Source organism: Hippichthys cyanospilos, chromosome 1 (assembly GCF_059441005.1).
Source record: "Hippichthys cyanospilos isolate Australia breed blue-spotted pipefish chromosome 1, RoL_Hcya_1.0, whole genome shotgun sequence".
In the NCBI taxonomy this organism is placed as follows: Eukaryota; Metazoa; Chordata; class Actinopteri; order Syngnathiformes; family Syngnathidae; genus Hippichthys; species Hippichthys cyanospilos.
Genome location: NC_142369.1, coordinates 29,338,888 through 29,360,792, shown reverse-complemented (window position 1 = coordinate 29,360,792; position 21,905 = coordinate 29,338,888). Strand labels below are relative to the sequence as shown.

The 21,905-nt window shown below is 41.5% G+C and overlaps 2 protein-coding genes and 1 long non-coding RNA gene across 8 annotated transcripts; 2 read left to right on the top strand and 1 right to left on the bottom strand.

Moving 5' to 3' along the window:
• Positions 1-478: 478 nt before the first annotated feature.
• chmp7 (charged multivesicular body protein 7) lies at positions 479-6,015 on the top strand. 2 transcript variants are annotated; one of them, XM_088433573.1, is made up of 10 exons: positions 481-949; positions 1,526-1,697; positions 2,174-2,359; positions 2,452-2,585; positions 3,560-3,608; positions 3,705-3,824; positions 3,906-4,004; positions 4,089-4,146; positions 5,259-5,457; positions 5,531-6,015. In XM_088433573.1, exons 1-9 carry the CDS (start codon positions 651-653, stop codon positions 5,447-5,449), a joined length of 1,308 nt encoding a protein of 435 aa, XP_088289699.1. In that variant the 5' UTR covers positions 481-650; the 3' UTR covers positions 5,450-5,457; positions 5,531-6,015. The 2 variants fall into 2 exon arrangements, with proteins under 2 accessions (XP_088289709.1, XP_088289699.1); XM_088433583.1 differs by having other exon boundaries at positions 479-949; positions 5,259-6,015.
• An 830-nt stretch (positions 6,016-6,845) lies between these two features.
• On the bottom strand, positions 6,846-15,664 carry ccdc92 (coiled-coil domain containing 92). Of its 3 annotated transcripts, XM_088429219.1 has the most exons (5): positions 15,585-15,647; positions 15,215-15,406; positions 11,994-12,131; positions 11,567-11,608; positions 6,846-10,155 (listed from the first exon to the last, which is right to left on the bottom strand). In XM_088429219.1, the coding sequence occupies exons 3-5, from the start codon at positions 12,127-12,129 to the stop codon at positions 9,347-9,349; spliced, it is 987 nt and encodes a 328-aa protein (XP_088285345.1). In that variant the 5' UTR covers positions 12,130-12,131; positions 15,215-15,406; positions 15,585-15,647; the 3' UTR covers positions 6,846-9,346. The 3 variants fall into 3 exon arrangements, with proteins under 3 accessions (XP_088285345.1, XP_088285364.1, XP_088285354.1); XM_088429238.1 differs by lacking the exon at positions 15,215-15,406 and having other exon boundaries at positions 15,585-15,664; XM_088429228.1 differs by lacking the exon at positions 15,585-15,647 and having other exon boundaries at positions 15,215-15,558.
• Positions 14,636-18,715, top strand: LOC148430023 (uncharacterized). Of its 3 annotated transcripts, none has more exons than XR_015867436.1 (3): positions 14,636-15,932; positions 16,515-16,727; positions 16,803-18,715. It is a non-coding gene; the product is annotated as an uncharacterized LOC148430023 (long non-coding RNA). The 3 variants fall into 3 exon arrangements; XR_015867435.1 differs by having other exon boundaries at positions 16,515-18,374; positions 18,457-18,715; XR_015867432.1 differs by having other exon boundaries at positions 16,515-18,715.
• Positions 18,716-21,905: the final 3,190 nt, after the last annotated feature.

Genomic DNA, 21,905 nt, shown 5'->3' with positions numbered 1-21,905 from the left:
TGTGTGTGTGTGTGTGTGTGTGTGTGTGTATATATATATATATATATATATATATATATATATATATATATATATATATATATATATATATATATATATATATATATATATATATATTTTTTTTTTTTTTTTTTTTTTTTTTTTTTTTTTTGGGGGGGGTGCTTTGGCAAAAATAGGAGAGTAACTTCACTATCAGGAATTGTGAGTTGATGAAAATAATCACGCTTGCAGTAATGTAAATGCTTAATATAACACCCAAAGCATAAGTAACTGTTGGAACGTTTACATTTATGGACAAGGGAGTCATGAATAAAATACGCTAATGCTGGGTGGTTGAGTCATTTTACTTTTGCAACACGCTTCAATTGTTTGACGTAATTTGTAGTTGTCGTCCTAAATGACGTAAGTGGTCCTTTATGGCCCACCGTGACATTTTTGCTGGGAAGCACAAAGGTTTGCAACGCTATGAAGTAACGAGGCGATTGCGAATGAACAAAACTTTGTTGCCCACCATGACATTTTTGCCTGGAATCATACAGGTTAGCAACGCTATGAAGCAACTAGGAGAATGCGAATAAACAAACAGGATTCACTTCCGGAATCACAAAGGTCCAACCGGAAGTGCCGCGATTATCTTCCGCTGCAACAAAATGCGCTTGCATTTACAGCCTGAGTTGTTGTCAAACATGTCAGGCGCCGTCAAAACGACACTGCCTCCCGAATGGGACGACGACGAACGGATGAATTTTCTATTTTCCGACTTCAAAGAGAACCGAGATGTGAACACGATGGACTGGGACAGTAAAATGGACTTCTGGACGGCTCTTGTCGTACAAAGCTGCAGGGACCGCCGTACAGTCTGTGTCAACCTGCAGGACCTCAACGAGACCTTCAGGAGGAAAGAAAAATCACCACTGGGCTTGACAACTGTCGTCCAGTCCATGTCTAGGTAAATACAGTACTTTACTCTTCAATTTTATAGAAAAAAAAGTGGCAATGTGAGGTGGACTGATACTTTTCACAATGTTGGGTAAAGCTTTGCATGTTTTTCTCATGCTAATTTCCTTGTGCCTCTTGCCAAAAGCTATCAGCTGGAAAAAGCTGCTATAGATTCTATAGTAATGCTACTGTTCCCAGAACATGCTCCTTGGTCCGTCCGACAGGACTCTGCAGTTGTATTATAATATCTAAGCAGTGCATCTTTACACTTTTCATCGCCCTTTCCACATTTTGTTCTGTTAACCGCTCAAGAAAGTAATTCTAATCCAAATGAACATTTATATACAGTTGATCCTTGTCTGTGCTTGTCTGTTAGCATGCTTAAAGTACTGTATCTGTCACAAGAGCAACTCAACCCTGAAATATGTGTACCAGTCTCTGTCTGTCGATTGTGCCAGTAAACAACAGTGGCCAATTCTGAAACTTGCAGAAATTAACAATCAATTGATGTTTCGGTTGGACTGCCCGTTGATTTCGAGACCTTTCATGCCGCTGTTCCATTGTATTGCCCCTTCACCTTGTCCAGATGTGGGAAGCTTCAGAGGGAGTCTGAGTTTGCTGCCAATGTTGATTGCGGCTGGTTGTCATGGGGTGTCAGCCTTCTGCTGGTGAAGCCTATCAAATGGACCTTCTCCTCTCTGCTAGGAGGAAGCCGAGTGCCTTTGGAGGAGTCTTTTGTTGTCATCGACCTGGTGAAGGTGCTTTTCTCCATTTCTACTTATGTGCATCGGAATCAGATTAGAACAACACTGTGTGTAAGATGATATATGAGCCTTCAGAGTTGAAACTGTTTTTCATTTTGGACGTTGAGCCGTCATTGTTTGAAATTACATTTGCTAATTTAAACAATCTTTAGTTTTGATGTTATGTATTATCGAAGCGAATCTTTTAGCAAGGAGAGTTCATCTAAACTAGGTTTCATCTATTATACCGAGCTGAAAGATTTATTCCATGAGTGTACTTTGCTGTTACTGTGACAGTCGTACTAAATGTATGGTACCCTAAGCAAGATTTTATTATATGCAATAGTGAATTCTAATACCCATACAAAGAAAAATGAGAAATTACTGAAAAATAGCAAACTCTAAAATCTATTATAATTGATATCATATGTAACGATATTATATTCTTCATGCTGTTTTTTGGTCACTCCAACCTTTGTTGTTCTTTCCAGGAAAAAGCCGCGGAGGTTTTAAGGCTTTACCAAAGCAGTGAATTTGCAAGCCGCTCTGTTATGTCGTTTCAAGAGCTGTATACACTCAGCTCAAGTGTGTGTGCTGATGAAAGTACCCTCTGCATGGCTCTTCTGCAGCTGCAGAGGGACAAACAAGTTGCGGTCTCCTTGCATGAGGGGGAAAAGGTAAACTGCCTTACATAATGCATGCCTCCACAAATGACCACTTATTCTTTTCCCATACTATCAGTTGTGTATGTTTTTTTTTTTTTAAACAGATTGTTAAATTTTGTCAACCTGGAAAGAGTCGCGTCTCCATTGTCAGCGATGTTGACATTGGAATCTACCAGTTGCAACGTAGTGAGAAATTGTTGGAGGAGCGTCTGGACAAACTGGGCCTGGAGGCTGATAAGTACATCAACTAATAATACCAGCCACATAGCTTGACTATTCCTCCCGCTCCAGGAGCTCTGTTGTACTTTGGTCACTCTGCTAAATGTCTCTGACATCTTTCTGACAAAAAACCCAATCTTTTCCTGTCCAAATTAGTTAGAGAACCTTGAAACCGACACAGATGACCAACGAGCTGTACACAGCAGTGAGGTTGAAGCACAACAAAGAATAATGAATGCTTTGTGGCGCACGCATGAGAAAATGACTAAAACTAAGAATAGTTACAACAATAATGAATAACAATACAATGCAACACCTCCAACTGTGTTCAAAGCCAAAAAGTACATTGAAGAGTCCACTGCTCACTTGCATAGTGTCCGAGGTTCTGCCGCAAGATTTCTCAAGCAGCAAAGTCTCAGGAGGTGGCTTTGTAACCATTCAGAATTTGAATTGCAGTTGCAAGATGTTTTGTGAGCTTTCACATTGGCCAAAAAAAAAAAAACCATTTGCATGTTATATGAAGTAATTCTTAGTTTTGATTCTGCAATTGACACAGTGTTTGACCAAACTAATGCACATTAATTACATGAGGAAAAAAGTATCACAAAAAATTATACTGAAAATTATTATGATTTTTTTCTCACTTCACTTACCGATACACTTTCTCAGCTAAAATTGTGGGTCTATTTACAGTAGTTGAACACAAAACGTTTGTATGAATAGCTACAGGTGGACACACAGTTGATGAAACAATCTCCCATCTACAGGTTGTGAAAAGCATTTATGTAATTGTTTTTCCTGTCACTATATGTCTCTGGCATTCATAGATAAGCAAAATTACATTATTTGTCTTAAAATCTGCTTTAAAGTATCAACCAGTCATATAATCCTCTTTTTTTTTGTTTGACTTACTGCTTGGTCAAAAACCACACAAAGAGCATTTGATGTAGATCTGATCTTTTAAAGCTTTCTTTTTTTATTCCTTTTGCTCAGGTGCAGAGAAGAAGCAAGAGTTCTTCTTCGAGAAGGGAAAAAAACACAGGTGAAATCTTAGGACGCTCCAAAACATGATTGAAGGCAACTGCAAAGAAACCAAATTCATTCCATTCATGGATCCTATTTGGTGTCCCTTCAACAGGCCCTGAGGTGTTTGAGAGGCCGGAAAAAGGTGGAAAAGAGAGCTGACAATTTGTTTGGACAGCTAGAGTCCATTAGAGGCATCCTGGATCGCATTGCCCAGTCCCACACTGACAAAATGGTAGGTTGTTAGAAAACAATGAGTAAAAAAAAAAAAAAATCAGAGATGAGCCTGTCATTGCTTTTTTGTTGTTTTTGGTAGGTTCTCCAAGCATACCAAGCGGGAATGGCCAGCCTCAGACACTCACTCAAAGACGTGACGGTGGAAGGTGCTGAGAGTCTTCTCGACCAAATCCAGGAGGCAAGTTCATCCGGAAAACGATTGTTGCGTGCTTTTGATAGTTTGACATTAGGCAACTAAAAAAAATCTCTGTCATTGGACCAGTTATGTGACAAGCAAGATGAGGTGAACCAAGCCATATCTGGAGCAGTGATCAGTGCAGGTAAGTCTACTGCAGTGCAAATAGTGAGCAGGGCTGTTCTTCTACTGAACTGCGAAGAGTACTGCATCAGGTGAACTATCATTCTTCTTTGTAGCGTGTCCCACTAACCTTAGATTCATGTTTCTCTAAAGGAAGACCTTAATTATGCTTACAAATGATATGTCATCCTGACCCCTGCCTCTCAAATGTCCTCAAACGTGGTAACATGTAACTAATGCGGCAGATTTTCAGATTGAAACACAAGAGCAGGACCACACAAAAAAATCTCTTGCTGGATATAATCCCAACACAACCCTAATACCATGCCTTAACATTGTAATACAATTGCAAAGAGGAACCATTGTTTACAATTCAATTTTATTTTAAAGAAATAAATAACCCAGATGATCTCAAAATTTCAATTACCCTGGACTGATCTGTATTATTATTATTATTTGATTGATTAATTTTTTTTTATAAGAAACATACAATATCAATAGTTTGTCTTTGGATATAAACATACACATGCAGTACAAGTAAAACAATAACACTGAACAGTCAGTGGCTCTATGTGAATTACCAGGGAAAGAGGCAGTTGAAATTCTGCTGGAAGTTGCACTGTGCGACTTTTGAGAGAGGGGCAGGGGGGTGCAATGATATGCTGCTTTGCTTGAGTTCGATGCACAACTAAAACCAGATTATTAGCCATGACATCTAAGGAGCACCGAATGTATTTGTTTATTTACTTTACGGTGAATTTAGTGCTTTGTACTGCACAAAAACAAATCTGAATTTGTCATGTTACTCTCTTAGTAATATCATTTCAGATGAATCCCTTTCAAAATAAGTTGCTTTCACATTGAAAGACAAGTCTGACTTGAGATGCACATCGAATATTTCACCGTATAAGTGGGAGTTCTCAATTTATGACCAACTTGTATCACCTGAATTTGACGCAAGAATTTCACCCCAAGTCAATGACTCACACAATCTAATGGAGTAGTGCTATAGTGCAGTGTCAGGGTGAATGAAGGAAAAAATAAAAAGCACAAATGAACCATACCATTATTTGACCAGATTGTCACTACTTAAAGATCATTATTACGAGTTGACTTCTCGTTTTCCGTTTGCAGATGATGAGGAGTTGGAGAAAGAACTGAAATCGCTATTGGACGAATCCAAGACGCCTCCCGAGGTTCCGAGCCAGCTCCTGCCCAGCGTTCCGGGTGACGGGCTGCTGGATTCGCTGCCCGCCGTCCCTCACACTGACCTGAATGTTAGCGTCAAGCAACTGGAAGAAGAACTGGAGCAACTGTGTCTCTAAGGATGCCGGTGGGCTCTCGTTTTCCATCACTTAATGGAATGATAACTACAAAATGTAAAAGTTGTTTTCCTCTTCATGCAGGACTCCTGTTGCATTGCAAAGGAAAACAACGCGATTAGGAATTTTGTACGATGTAAAGCCGTCAGCAGTTACCAATAAACGGAAGAGTTAAACACTTACTACAAAATTAAGGCACTTTACTTAATTCGATCTAAAATTCGAAATGCCTTTGCCGTGGATGCATGCCAAAGAAGAAACTTTACGCATCTTCTGTCATCTAAAAGTAAGACATCTACATGGCTGTTCTTAATGTGTTCTTTTTGATTTGCCACTACTTGGATTGATTTTGATTTAGGATGACTTTGACAAAGCAAAGCGAAGCAGTTTGTCCTTGAGTGTATGAATAGTTGTACAAAAGGATTTGTAATGGGGGTTTTTTTGTGTCTTGTTTGCCAAATGTTCCATGTCAAGCCACACTGATGTCTCACTTGAGTGTACTCGTCAAGGCTGAGAAATTAGTTTTACTCAACATTGTGTTTTTGCAAATAAAATGTATTTTAATCATATTGGTGGTTTTGTACGCTTCATGACACCCTGTTTCGATCGTTGATGCTCCCGTTTGTATGAATTTTCTGGGTTTACGCTTCTTTCCAACTTTGACCACCAGGGGTCTCTAGTTTCCCCTGCAAGTTAAGGACATCTGACAACTTTAATTCCAAAGGAAATACACATTTAAGTGATAATTATAATAACTACCAATAAAAAAGAATGATTTTCTTCATGTGTTATGATTCTTACGTAACCCAAATAAGATTTAGTTTTATTCAACATGTAAGTGTAAAAGAACATACTGCTGTTGTTAAGAACACATCTGCAAATTTTTAAAATTTATAATCATTTGATTCCTTTTTGTTGAAAAACGGTCTAGTTCTACACATTGTCCCTTTGACTGCCCTCCATCTATGTGTATCTGCAGTGGTGTAATTCACAAAACAAAGCCTTGTATTTAAATCTATTGAGATGTTTTCTAACGACTTAATACATTCTGTAGTGATTTGTTTTCCATTAAATTATTCCTACGATTCCATAGCAATTGCAACTGTCTGTAAAATCGCACATTTTACACAATTTAGGTATCCATTTCAAGTTTCTGACAATGACACACCCAAACTTTAGTCACCTGTAGTGTCATAGTACATATGCTTGCATGCCTATGATGAAGAGCTTTAACTAAACCAAACATATAAACTAGAAGCTCATAGGCAGTATGTGAGAGCCATGCTGGCAGGTGTGTTTGGTCTTTGTTGAGTCTTGCTTATCTGCAGTGAATGATAGGCATGTAGGCTGATGAATCTTTCAGAGGCTGGAACACCCATGCCAACACCCGTGGAACACGTAGGCAACCAAAAAAAGCTTTATTGGGTAGATTTAGATGATTATTCAAGGACAAGTGTAATGCGAAAAGCAGGATATAAAGTGACAATTACCATCTGAGGTGCTGTTTGTATTCTCTAATAAACACTAAAAAAAAAATCCTTACAAATGTACAGCCGTTATAAAGTATACCACAAAATCCTATTGTAGCAGTGCTTTTCCAAATGCCCATTTATCACAAATTACACAAAGATAATGCAGAGTCCGTCATCTTTCTTCTTCCCAGAATGACATGAATTTGAGCTCACATCGAATTGAAGCATAAATACGTCTGCCTTGATTATGCAACCTACAGTAATATAATTATACGGACATTGCCAGAGGTTGAAAGACATTCACAGGGTATGAATCGCTGCTGTTGTCCTTTGCGGCCGTAGCTATCTCGCGATATAGTTTGTTGCGACTTCCAGAGACGACTACACTACGCAGGGTGTGCGCGTTTGCACCAATTAAGCAGGCACTGATGCAGATATTTGGCTGAGAGTGTGCTGATTGCACCACACAGAAAAGAATGATGCGTGTATAATACAACACTCCGTAGGGTTGTCAAGAAGAAACATTTGGCATGCTTTGCGGTACGCTCGTCTTTTTCAAATGCGCGTGAAGAAATGCCCGTCGCGTCGTTTTTATCTTACGTCGTAGTGTCTTGCGTATGAAGCAGGCTACACAGTGCTTGGGCTCCTCTCTGCCCCTTGTGTGTCTTTCGGTACATACACTACTCACAAAGGTTTTGGCATATTAGGCTTTCAGGTCAAATTTTCAGGATGAATGTGAAATGCTACTTATACATAACTATAACAAATGTATAGAATGACAAATGACTAACGTTTCAGTACTTTTCTGCTCATGCTGCGGTTCACTTAACAAGGAGAATGCCAACATTGGAAACAGGTGTATGCTCCATTAACCAACCAAATACAGTAGACCAATTTCCAGGTTTAATAAAAACGTGTTTGTTTTTTTTTCTCAAGTGTGCCATCAGGGCCTTCAAGACCTTCTCAGAAGGCCTAAACATCATGAAATGCCCTGACCTGCATTTAAAACTCTGCATAAATGTGTATACAATTGTATAAATTTATTTCCAAGTCGTCTGACTTTATTTAAAAGCATGTGGCTTGGCTGCACGGTCTACAGTCATGTGTAGCTTTTCATTATTTTTTTGTCCAATCAGATTTGACTGAGTTACTATACCAGACCTCCAAGCTTCGGCGTTTGCAGGTCCAATACTTTTTTTTTTTTTTTAAAGAATTTGAACCAATCAGATTTCAATTTCAAACTTCCGGGGCCTGCCCACAAGCTCAAGACATCAGCACTTTTACATCCTCTGGTTGGTTCAGGGGAACATTTCTGGAAATTACTTTTCAAGGCGGTCTTTTCAAAAAAAGAAAAGGAAAGGAAACCTGGGTAATGTAAGGATAACTCGGCACAACCCTTGGTACTGGTTGGCCGCTTGTTTACGGGGTGAAGGATTTCTAGGCCACCAGGAGCAACAACAAACAGCAACAAACAAAGCTAGCAAATAAACATGGAGTTTGTCTATAAATGTGTAGGCATCTCCAGTACGATGTATTTTATTTAAAGTTTGATTGTTGTGCTGCTGTGAAGCGATTTGGACCTGGACGTTGAACGAAGTTTACTGACCTGATTAGTGCACGTATTGTGGGTTCTGTTCTCAGTGGTGTTGTGAAAGTGAGCGTGCACGGTTGCCCCCTCAATGTGTGCCCTGGAGACGACAAACTGTGGGTGGAGTCCGCCTTTGTTTTTCGCTGCTGTGCAAACGTTCTACTGATCCAAGCACATTTGCACATGGGGGCATGGCGCAGTGCTTAGTGAAGGCCTACGTTTGAAAAGGATCACCCGTCACTGAGTCCTATTCATCATGTTCACATCTTGTTTGACACACTGACATCAGGACGACAGACGGTTGATCACCAGTGCATCGTTGTTGCGAAGATACAAACAGGATGTTCCGAAAGGGAAGAATCACTAAAAGCCGTAGAAAGGGACATCATTGGAAAAAAACGCTGCTGTGAATTTTGCCTATTAGAGTGGAGCAAGTGATGCAAAAAACACAGAACATTCAACAGTGGGACAGTCAAAATTTTACAGCTTGAATTGAGTTTACACAGTGACTCCCCGCTCCCTGCTCATGTTATTTGTGAGAAACTGATGTCAGACAAAAGCGTTTGCAATTGCATGAAGATGCCACAAGGCTGCAAATTACTTTTTCAATTAATTAAGGCTGCGGCCTTACTTAGCAAAGTCCCTCTGCTTGGGTCAACAGTTGTTGCAGTCTAACAAGTTACCACCAGATGGCGCCAAAGTACCGCTTTTATATTAGGTATGACTTTGGCCTACGGCCAAAAAACAGTGATTTTGTTCGATTCAGCGAAAGGTAAAGCCGCATATTCGTAACATTTTGAGAGTAGTGTACAGTACGTGTGCCATTTGTGTGCAGCGGCTTCAAACTGTCCTGTCAGCCCCAGAACGCTTGCGCACCACCTTTTCTTCTTTCACCTGGTCCACTGCCAGAGTCTCCAGCTCCGCCTGAGGCGGGGCCAAAGAAGGGGTCCCATGGGGGATGCGGTGAGCCACCCCGACGTGAGCCCTGTGCTGACGGTCCCGAGCCGGGCTGTGGCGGGGGCTGGCCGTTGCCACCGACGGAGCGACGGGCGGGCGTTCCGAGGGGATCGGCGGGATGACGGCGGGGCGTTCTCGTACCACCTGCAGATCCGGAGATTCTCTCCCCGCCTGCAGGAAGGGCGTAGGGTCGGGCATCGCGTCCACGGCCTCTCGCAAGACCACCCGCTTGCCGTCGGCGCCGAGCCGGTACACCTCGGTCAGCTCCGGGTGGAGGGGCTGGGAGAGGCTTTTCCTCATACGCCGGCGCGGCGTTTCGGGTTGCCTGTCTTTGGGCGGAGGAGGCGTGGGCTTGAAAGAGGTGACCGGGCTGACGTTGGGGCTCGCCTCCGAGGAGCTGCCCGCCAGAAGCTTCTTCTTGGTGGCGTGAAGCTGCGACGTGAGGTATGCGATGGTGCTGGCTCGCTGCTCCAACTCTCCCGACAGAACGGCCAGCTTGTGGCTCTTCATCTTCAGCTCCTCCAAGTACTTCTTCTCCCGCTCCTTGATGGTGTTTTCCAGCACAAAGATCATGGCGTTCTTCTGCTCCAGGTCCCTGAGAAGCTCCGTGTTCTCCTCCTCCTTCTTTTTCAGCTCTGCCTCCAGCTCCTCGCACCTCCTTTGCAGCTCTCGGCATCGGGCCTCGCCGTTGTCTGCGCCAGCCATACCAACCAGTTAGTACAATGACGCAAACAATACAAGAGTGACAACTTTGCTCTGTTTTAATGGAACGCAAGACGGGATGATACAGTAACAGTATACTCTCTAAAAAGCAGGATTCCATGAGCTACCTGAGGCCGTTTTGAGCCATTCCGGCCCACCGAGCTTTTGCTTTATTCAAAGTCTGGCAATATTTGTTTTCATACATTAAAATGTATGTATGAACCAATTTTCTGTTGAGTCATCCTTTCACGTTTGATTAATTTACTTTAGATAAATTAGTATAAATTAGTAAATCATCAAATATTTAAATACGCAGTACTGATCATATTTTCTGATTTTCATCCAATTGTCAAATTAATTATTATTATTAATGTACCTGGGTTGTGTTTGGAAATTAATAAATGAGTAAATATATTAAAAATATATTGTACATGATCGCTATTTTAAGGAAAAAAACACCTTACTATTCAGGTTTATTTCCTTCAAAATAAATAAATTAAAAAAAAAACTTTGTGCATGTCCTTTTTTTAATGCCAAGGTGGTTATGAAAAAAAGCAATCAATGACCATGATGCTTTTTTTAATATTTTTTGTAAAATTTGTACAACAAAAAAAGACTTTCTAAACGCAAACAAAACAAAAAAGCAATGTAAGAAAAGGCTTAATCCACATAATTATTTTATTAAAAAAAGAAAACCTTCTATAGATGATTCTTTTCTAAAACAACATCAAAAAACACCATACGATACATGGTCATTCAAAAAATAAAAGAAGCTTTTCCATGGCTAGTTTAAAAGAACTCGGGCTCCCTGTAGTCTGCCTCGAGGTTATTGAGCTGTTTAACAACTTTCCTGTCGGCCAGGTCACATGATGTTTCGGCCATGGCAACGTGGGGGCTGGGTGGGCACTTGGCAACTGGCAGAGGAAATGAATAATGGGGAGTCTCACAATGCAAGACACCTGCAGTCTTTCAATACCATTAGAGCTGGGATTAAAAACGATAGATTTGTTGTTATAGAATCAATTACTTTTAGATATATATATATATATATATATATATATATATATATATATATATATATATATATATATATATATATATATATATATATATTTATATATATATATGAGCGGGGGGGTGTTGGGATTAATGATATTGGATTGAATTGAATAAAATTGAAAGGAATATAATCAATTTGAAATATTGAATCGAGAGGAAATCGAGGACAGGAAATCAACATTGCTTCCCACCTCTAAATAGGATGTCAATTTCCTCAATTTTACTATTTTTATTTAAAATATTTGGGATAAAAACAAGATTGAATTCAGAGTAGGACCGTTGAAGTAATGAAGCTTTAATGGATGTAGAAATGGAGAATTGCACTTTGTAACTCGATCTTACCTGAAGGATCGGAACTTCGCACGGTGAGCTCATATGTCAGGTCTGCAAAGATATAAAAAGGCGATCATCAGGCAGCCCACTTTCACAATTCAACCAGCAGCTTTATTACCATTACACGAGTGACTCTCCTGACCCCAGCCCAGTAAAATTTAATCTTTGATATCTCCTGCCGTCAGCTAGAGCATATGAGTCAAATAAATACTGCCTCTCAGGTTGTACAAATTTCGAGAAATATATACCTCGTAAAGCCTTCAAACAAGAATGCAATGTAAATTGAGGCTCTGATCGTGTTTTGCTTTTTTTGTGGGAAACAAAGGAACCCGCTTTAACCAAAAGATATTAAGCAATAGTAAAGAGATCCCAGTGTGTATACTGTTTGTGCAGATGCGCCACATGCTCCCTTGAGTCTCCCCAAAGCGGCAGTCACCTGTGCATTGTTGCTGTAATCGGCGGATCTCCGCATGCAGCCCCTTCAGTGTGTTGGCGTGGTCCTGCTGGAGGAACAGCAGGTTTTTCTGTGCGCTGTGCAGCTGATTCTCCAGCGTAACGTTGGCCGATGCCATGGCTGATTACATTCGTATACACACACACATACACGCAAAATGGAAGAACAACAAGTTATAATACAAGTGAGTCATTTTTAGGGCGTGAACAAGACATTTCAGCAATCTGCTATTGTTGATATCTGCAATTGGAAAAAAAAATAAGACAACCTCAAAAATACTATTTTCCGGAGAGTTACGGAGTCTTCTTCAGTGACCTTCAGCATTAGGTGGAGACAACTAGGGTTGACATTTGACTTGACTCGATGAGGAACATCGGTGAGAAATGAATTGGTATTTCTAAACAACATTTCTCATGAGATGAGAGTTTCTTTGAAGCCAATGCAGAAATTTGACCATTAAAATGTGGGTAAGAGAACCAAGAAATATAGTGGCCTTGACGTCACTGCGCAGACGTTTGTCACCCCACAGCAATCAATCCCAGTTGGATCACAACGGTGGCATAATATACGTAAGGTGCGGACTCTTTCTTATTCTGATTTTGGACTAGTAGATCAAATATATTCTGATTTTAGACTAGTAGATCAAATACAGTATATCATAATGCTAATCCAGCACCATTAAAAGTTGGTCCGGCTCGAGTTGGACCAAATGAGCGGGTGTCATGTACCATTTGGCAAAAGCACCACACAGAAGTCCACATTTTTCCCTGTGAAGTTACAAAATAGTTTTGAAGAAGGAAGTCTTGTTCTCATGAACTTGATTTGATTTGGTATGCTTGTTTCAATTCAATGAAGTCATCCATCTTCTATGGTGCTCGTCTGCATTATTGCAAAGCATAGGTGTTAAACTCCAGGCCTCGAGGGCCGGTACCCTGCATTTTTTTTTATCCTTCTCTCTCAAACGCACTCGATTCAAATGATTAGGATCGTTTTCAAGCTCCTGCGGAGCTTGCTGAATCAGGTGTTTTTAACGACACTGTCACTTTTCTATTTGTTTGCCTATCCAGGTAATGCAGCTACATTTGGTACAAGGCACCCTTTTCGTGTGATGAATGTATTGGCACATTGTGGCTCATTTCACGAAAGTCAAGTGAAACAAATTAAAGTGGGAGCAGAGCTTGGAACAGATAGATTTAACATGTAACAGGGTGGCGCAGGTGTCTCGCTACTATAAGTCTGCATATATATGATATGTGCTTCCCACAACCTTGTGCTCTCTGACAACATCAGAATACTATAAATAATCGTTTAAAGAGGGAAGCATTAGAAACGCCCCAAAAAAAACATTTGCATTTGTGAGCCATAAAGACTTGGGGAGATGATCTATTATTGATGAGTCATGTCCTTCCAGTAAAGCGCTCATCCCAGCCCTTTCCTAGAATAGCTCAGATTGCTTTCTGTGTTTTTGCAAAGGCATGACCTCAGTCAGCACTAACATGAGTCATGCCATCACATCAAGGTGACTTGAGAGTGAGAATTGCGTAGGACACGACAGAGGAACCACTTCCATGCCTGCATATGTGTGATGCGCTTCTCTGCGTGGTACAAAATGCAAAATATGCTGCAGGTTGCATGTTTAATATCACCCTTCTGTGATTCAAATCAGCGTAAAAATTTAGAGGGAGCGTGCATTTGAGTCAAAGCATTGGGAATTTTGCTCCGTTCCAAAGCCTTCTTCTGCTGAATTTTCCAGATACAGCATTAATAATCAATGAACTGCAGCAACATGAAACATTAGCCGCGAGCTAACATCCTAAGCTTGCCACTCCCACATAGTAGTGGACACAACTTTAGGTACCCCTAAACCAGCTCCTGAGATACGTACATGCTCTGCTTTGATTGACACAATCTGATGCATTCTCAGCAGTTTAATGTTAAAACTTTTGAAAAAGCATCGTGTGATACAGCGCACAACCAAACCTACTGCAAACGACAACCATATTTGTACAGGCAGCAGAGGTGCTCCAAGTACCCATGCGTTTGTGAAAGTACTTGTGTGGAAGTAAAACTGGTAAAAACAGAAGTACTGATTTAATCACTCAAAATATAAGTCGACTCTCGAGTATATGCTACTTCTTCAAAACAGTGCTTACTGTTTCCAATCCCAAGTCCCTGCTGTTCGTTGTATCTTGCACTCCACAAGCTCAAAATCAATCAATCGCTGACAATTCCTCTTTTTGTAATGCCTAACATTTTGTATCATTAACAATGTTCAAAGTCGAGCCTTGATAAATTAAGGCACGGAAACTGCAAAAGGTCGTGGTGAGAAAAATAGATACTCACTAACGTAAAGAGAAAATTGTATTGAACCGGGTACTTTTCTTCCAGTGAACACTTAATTCAATTTGGCAAATTTACTGGCCGCGCAAACGTATCAAATAAATGTGTGCGTGCGTGTGTCGGGATGCTGCATACTTCGCAGTGCACTTCCACTTTCAGCACCTGCATTGCGGACAGCACCCAAAACCCCAGGCCACACACAAAATGACGTTGCGGCCAAGGCGCACACATCAACCGGATCACGCCAAAGCTAAATCTTGCCAAGTGACACACACGGGCACCTTGATCGGTCGCCTATCTAAAAATGCTCAAGTGTCAGGAGCGGTAAACAAAAGGCCGTGTCGTGCGGCACGGCTTAACCTACATTTGGGACAGAACGCTTCCTGTTTGTTTACCGGGACACCAGCGCAGCCTTAAAACGAAGCATCTTTTCGACATTGTCTTCATTGAAAAGGGACAACAGTTACCTAATCAAGCCTACGACGACTAGTAATTGAAAAGGAAACGAGAGCAAGGTGGTTTGTATATACAGCGGCAAGGCCCGCACGAAGGCACCCATTGCATTTTGGACACGTCCCACTCTGGTTCATTCACTGATGAAGGACATTTCCGAGACATAAAAGCCTTGCGCACGGGACATTTTAGACTCGGCAAGCCGCTTGGAAGAATGCGGAACTGACATTACACGCTCGCGCGTGCACGGTCCATTCAAACGCAGGACAACGACAACGTCTTTGGATGAAACAATCAGAATGGGCTGCTCCCGTTTGATGCTTTGTGAGGATGCAAGCTTAGCCGGGTAGCTAACGAGAATTTAACACGCCCCTCGCCTTCCTGACAAATGACGTCGTGTGCTTGCTTACCTTGCGGCTAAACCGAACCCCAGCCGTGGACGATATGACCAAAGTCGGGCAGTCGCGGCGAAACAAAGACAAGCCACAGCGGCTTAAGGACGTTACGCCTCGCCGACCATGTCACCGATGCTGCCGAGGGGAGAGGAGAGCGGAGGGCGGATGTGTCCGTCTGACTGTCTGGATCAGGTTCCTCTCATCTCCCTAAGCGACAACACTAAATAAAGCGATGCATCATGGGAAACCAGGAGCGCCCATCTAAGCTAATGGGATTCACTGAAAGTTTGTTCGGATGCTATTCGGCGACAGTAACATAAACGAAAGCGCATACCGGCGAATACTCCGCCGAAATGTACCGAGCAGAAATGACATGTATATTTACCCTGATGTGAGGCGTTCGCGGATTGCACCGGTCGGCGTCATTGCCATAACGACGCGCTGTCACATGTTCGGAAGTGTGGATTTCCCGCCATCTAGTGGCTGCATCGGATTTTGGCGGTCGAGCCGGTGGGAGAGGTTCTTCTGACGTTGACTTAATTACGTATGGCGCGGTTTAATATCAAGATTACGTTTCTTTATTTGCCAGATATGTGACAGACATATGCATAGCGCACTATATATAATTTAACTCGACACTTCCAAATATTTTTGAACTTATATAAAACCAGCTGTCAATGAACCACATTAGGGATCAAATCTTAAACTCCAGCCTTCCTGCGTGGTTTGCAAGGTAAGAAAGAGCTAAACAAAATGGTCAGATTTTTGACCCGAGTCATCTGTTTTAATGCATGAACGCAGAAATTCATCACTTCGAAAGAAAAACACCTAATACATGCAAAGATTGACTACCTGCTGAAAGTTCAGTAAAAACGTTCGTGCGATATCTTTTGGATTCTTCCCGTGTCTATAGTTTTAGCATTTGTGGAGTGTTGTCTTGCAACACTGGGGATGTGGATGGTTGGTGGGGAAGTTGTCGGGGTTGCAGACAAAGCTTTACTATCCTGAAAAATTGTAAAGAATTTGGCTTCCTAATGTGGGTGACCAGACTAGGAGTTAGGGGAATTGCATGACCCCACTGGAATCAGCAGTTGCAGGACTCCATATCCCAGGGGGCACCTGGGGATCAAATTTTGCAAATAAACAAAGGCTGCTGTTCCTATGTTTTTTTGGAGCCCCTGAGATCTCCTGTGGTTGCGGGGCTCCGTGCATGCTCCAAATATAATAGCCGGTCCCTGCCAAACAAAACCATATACAGAATTATTTTCTACCAAATGTATCCAGACAAAATACAAGGGATTTTTTTTTTTCCCAGGGTTAAGGAAATCCCCATCAACACATCATCAAGGTTCATCCTGTAGGGGTCACAGTAAAGTTTTTCTATCAGCAGGAGCGAGGCCACAACTTCCCTGTTCACACCCTGTCTGAGCTGGGATTCTTTTTTTCTTGCCTTTAACACCTCAACCATTTTGACACCATCGTGCGTTCCCACATTAGCCCAAGATCACAGGTTCTGTGTCCACAACAGGCAAGTGGGGACTGAAGTGGTCCAATCCTTTGGGCTTGATGGAGGTATTTATGCTCGACTATCCTCTTTCAAAAGAAGGTTGAAGATGAGCACAGAACAACACCCAGGACCAGCTGCTTGAATGAAAACCCAACACCAGCTGTGTTCCATGAGACTCACCCGCACAGGAAAGCCCTGGATTACGACCTCTTCTTTCTCAGCCGTCTTCGGTGAAGCCGCTGACATCCTTGACCGCCTGTTGACACCAAAGACGAAGGAACTGCATTGTCTAAGAAACAAATACGGTTGTAATGCAAATTATCCTCACGACTTCAGATATTTTAGCTATTCTTGAAGTAAATTGATTCCGATGCTACTATATGCTGATTTCTGCAGTGCATATTATCCTGTTTAGTGGTAAATGGGATTGGGTTACTTTTCAGGAAATTCCTTCCATGCTGTTTTTTCATTGAAGCAAGGGCACAAGTTTGCCTTGAAATTAGAAGTGCAGTGAAACGCTGCCATTCTCTCCAGCATATTAACATGACGGACACCTTGCCAGAACTACCTCAAGATTCGAGTCAAAAGATTGGTTTTTGAAAGCAGTTTCCTTTTCCCCTTTTTCCTGCACGCTTCTACCAATCTGTAATATCGCATGCGCTTTGTTGAGCACTTTCACCCATGCAACATGAGAAATGAACTTGAATACAGGTGCATCACAATGGTCCAGCTGTCCGTAAAACAAGACCTACCACGTAGCATGTGGCAAACGGCACAGTAGATCAAATATGATCCCACAAAGGTATGATTCTGCGGGTGAACCATCTAGCATGTGACTGTGGTGGGCAATGAAAAAAAAAAGCAGGCGTCAAGGTTGACTCGCACTGACTCATTTACACAAACTTGACAGATGAAAATGTTGGAATTGTAAGATGTGTAAACACTGTTGCTGTCGACTTTGACCCCGCCTCAACTGCTGAGGGGGCGGCTTGTGACCTGACAGGGTGCAGTGAAAAGGGCCAGAAACAACAGACACAAAACCTCATTTGTCCTACAATTAGAAAGGCCTGACTGGGAGTTGACCAGAAATAATGCTGTGGTCTATCATGACTGCAGGGACAGAAGTACAGGAACACATGGCCGTAACATTTCGTGGCCAAATAATGATGGTCACTAATGTCGGATGAGACAGTCTGGATCAAAATCTTTGTTCGTGTTCAACACAAAAACGTATTTGATGGGGTTGAGGTCAGGGTTTTGAAGTTCTTCCACAGTAAACAAAGCCAAGCAATGTATTCCAGTCCTTGCTCTGGACATGCAGAAACAGAAGAGGTACTCCCTAACCTTTTTTGTCTCAGCAACATTAATACATCTTAATTGGTTATGATCTGTGTCTCAGGACAAAAAAAATGGTGTAATTGTTACTCATGCCATGTTCTAATATGTTTTGGCACTATATTTGGGATCTGTTTAACACTATGGAGGCTGTGCTGAAAGGTTAATTATGCTGGCAAAGTTTGTGAATTTCAAATGAAAAATGCAAAGTCCAGACACGTTTAGAGGCACATAGCAAAAGAGCAACTGTGTGTTTGTGCACATTTTTCCAGGTCACATCTTCTGGCAGCTCGTGCCCGATAGCTCTTCCAGCAACACGGGCTCATGTCTCAGGTTTCTCCAAATATTTTCGAATGCCACTGAAGAATGTTCTAATGCTGTTGAAATAGCGACGCTCTTGTTTTTCCTTTCACAGGATACTTCACCAAGCTCCACGACTGGCGCTAATGTTCGTCTCCCTAACCGGTACGCGGTGTTCCCCTCTGAGGATTCACCACGCAGCTTAGTTTTCATAACGCACATGCATGAGTTACACACAAAATGCTCGGGATTGTATAGCAAGCACCAAAGTCATGAATGTCATGATTTATTTCTATTACTGACAGAAGTATTTGCTACTGTAGGAGATTGACTGAGTACATTTGGCTAAAAATAAAACTGTGGTGTCAGGAAGACTTTCTTTGGCCCAGTCGGGTTTCTTGCCATTGGACAGTCTCTCTGCAGGGCCTCTGCGCCTGTAATCCAGCCAGGATATATTCCAGTATTTTTCATGCTTAAATAAACATACGCTACTAAGTCTGGCCTCACCATGGCCCCCACATTAACGGCAGTACACTCCTTTGTTTATAATCGCATCCTATATCAGAATATTATACTGAAATGACAAAAAGATGTGCATTTGGTGTTAAACGGTGTAAATCACATGTTGGTTAATATAAAGCCGTAAAAATTCTTATGACAGACAGCATGATGTAAATCAACAACACAAATTCAATTTGCTCAAAAGACCAAGTCGAGTTTTGAATCTCAAAATAACATCAACCTTCCAGTAAAATAAATAGGACGACAATTTGAAGGAATAGGTCCATCAACATCTTGAGTTTTGTGTGTCATTCATTTAGGTGATGCCCAGTGCTCAAATCAAAAGAATGAGCTTTGAGAACGAAATAGATTTGTAACAACAAAGAAAAGTACACATTTTGTACGTGGAAAGTCATGGGAATCTCCTGGGCTATCTAACACAAAACAACTTGCTTCAAATGCAAAGATGAATTCTGTCACTACGCTGAATGCAGAACTATTAAGGCCGCACATGCACCCTGTCGGGCCTGATGGCAAGTGTGTTATGCATCCTCCACGCATTTGTAGGAATATTGAGGTTCTGCGCATGTAGGGATCGTGTTAAATGGATATCATCAGACATGTTCCCACAGTATAGAGCCGCCGGGGCGGAGAGGACACACCTGCAGCAGCCGCGCAGACACACAGCTGATGATTAGTGCACGTGAACTTGCTTATTACCGCTGTGAAAATGAAGGGTTGTGTGCCAACACGGATGACAACGTATCAACGAGTGCATGTCATTCTCCTGATCAACAGCATGTTGAAAATCTGTAAGGATACTCTGCATGTGACAAGTTGCGTTTTGGTAAATGTGTATGCGTACGTGGCACCATACTGTGATCTGCGATTACCTGGCCGGTGGCGCTGCAATTAAATACACACATGCCGCTTGCTGTGGGCTGTTTCAGGTGCAGGCTGTAGCCTGGAGAGGTCTATTTACTTTTCTTTTGAAAAGCGGGGAAGCCAAAATTACAACACAAATGACTGTTTGTTCAGCAGCTGTTTAGTCAGGTGAACGAGCCTGCATAGTTTTATTTCCCCTGCTTATTCAGGATTTTGAAAGTGCTAGAAAAGTGCCAGCATATAGAGAAACCGTCAAACCCAAAATAAAATCGCCTTCTCCTGTACGGCATGTTGTTTTAATCTGGCCTTATTCTTCAATGTATGCCATGGTTTGGTTAATACAAAATAATTACATGCGTTTTTAAATCAAATGTACTCAAGAGTTTTAAACACGTTTAATTAACCACTTTATAAAACATTCTCTTCCCGCAATGACTGGGATTGGCAAGTCTGGCCCAAGTCTAGCCTTTGGAAAAATAGTGCAGAAAAAAAAAATGTTTACGAGCGCACGTAGATTCTTAACAAGTAAACGGTTATGGGACATTTTCCATGCCGAGTGTGAGCTAAACAGGAAAGTGCAAATGAGAAACAAAGCTGTTAAACTTTACAATTCTTAAGTAATTTCTTCATACATGAAAAGAACAGATGAGGTTCACCTCTCCCACACATTTGTGGATCAGCTCCCAATGGGTGATATTATTGGTTCCTAAAGACTCTGCATGTTGTACGGCGGGTTGACACGCCTTTTGCCGGCAGTAAATTGAATTTGTTTCCAGTGAGGGTTGGAATCCACCAAGGCTGCCTTTCATCACTGATTCTGTTATTTATCTTTATGAACAGAACTTCCTGTCACAGCAGAAACATGGAGGGCTCCGGTTTGATGGCCTCTGTATGGCATCTTGGCTTTTTGCAGATGAGGTGATGCTCTTGACTTCTCCAACTCTCATTGGAGTGGTTTGCAGCCAAGTGTGATGTGGATGCGGTGAAGATTAGCGCCTCCAAATCTGAGATCACGGTCTTCAGTTGGAAAAGAGTGGAATTGCCTCTCCAGGTTGGGGAAGAGATCTGCTCTAAGTACTTAATCTACGTATCTCATTAACATTAGCTGGCAGTTTAGTCGTTTTCTGGATCGTCGTTCAGCCACGCGATCAAAAGCAGCAATCAGTCCTATTTTCTTCATTTGCTAATGCAAAATTGCAAGAAGTAATTATGTTAACATCGTATGAATGATTATTTACATACTTATTATTTACATTTTAAGATGCATTCGTTGTTCCTAAGGGATCCGTTTTTAGTAAGTCACTAAAGAGTCGAAAAAGGTTGGATACACGAAATAATAAAATGACTGGCTCAAACTGCGTTAAAGCAGAGAATATCCAGCTTTGAACAGCAAAACAGCAGGGAAATTAAGTTTCTGAATTACGTTTCAACAAGACAGGATGGTCTTCTGTACTGTGGAAAAACTTACCAGTTAGACGGCTGATTGGGAGCATGAGCATGCACACACTTCTTAACCAAGCCACTAATGTAAGTTAGTTCAAGGGATGGTTTGTGGATGTCATATGCGGGTAGCCTCCATCTTACACATACCTTCTTTACAACGCTACACCGAATCAGTCTTGTGTTTTTCATTGTCACGTTCAGAATCCGAGGCTCTCTCTATTTTGTAAATAAAAATCCATGCTGGCACTTTTATTGCTGACTTTTGTCAGAATACTCAATTTTAGCAACGACAACAACGATCATTTACAACGAGCATTGGGCGCAAGGGATGGACCAGTCAACGAATTGACATCTCTTCCATTTGCAAAATGGCGCTGTCTATTAAAACTCACTAGGTTGATTTCAGGCAGCGGTTTTGGCAAATACTGTACAGGACTAGACACAAAAATTGCAAGTCCACATATGTATCAAATATAACAATATTGCTCCTTTTATTCATTACCTCAATTTGGGATGTCTGAAGGTACACTTTAAGGATTTTTAATTGTTTTTCAAATAAGGTTGAGATCTCGATTCAAGTGTCCTCAGACTAAAGTATGCAGCAAGAAGCTCCATGTTTCTCTTATGTCTTGTCGAAAATTAACCAATAGTAAATTGTAGTCTGCCTTCCCTCTCTTATACGTCGTAAAAGAAAACTTTGGCTCTGAGAAATATTCTGCATCCATCAATGGAGAG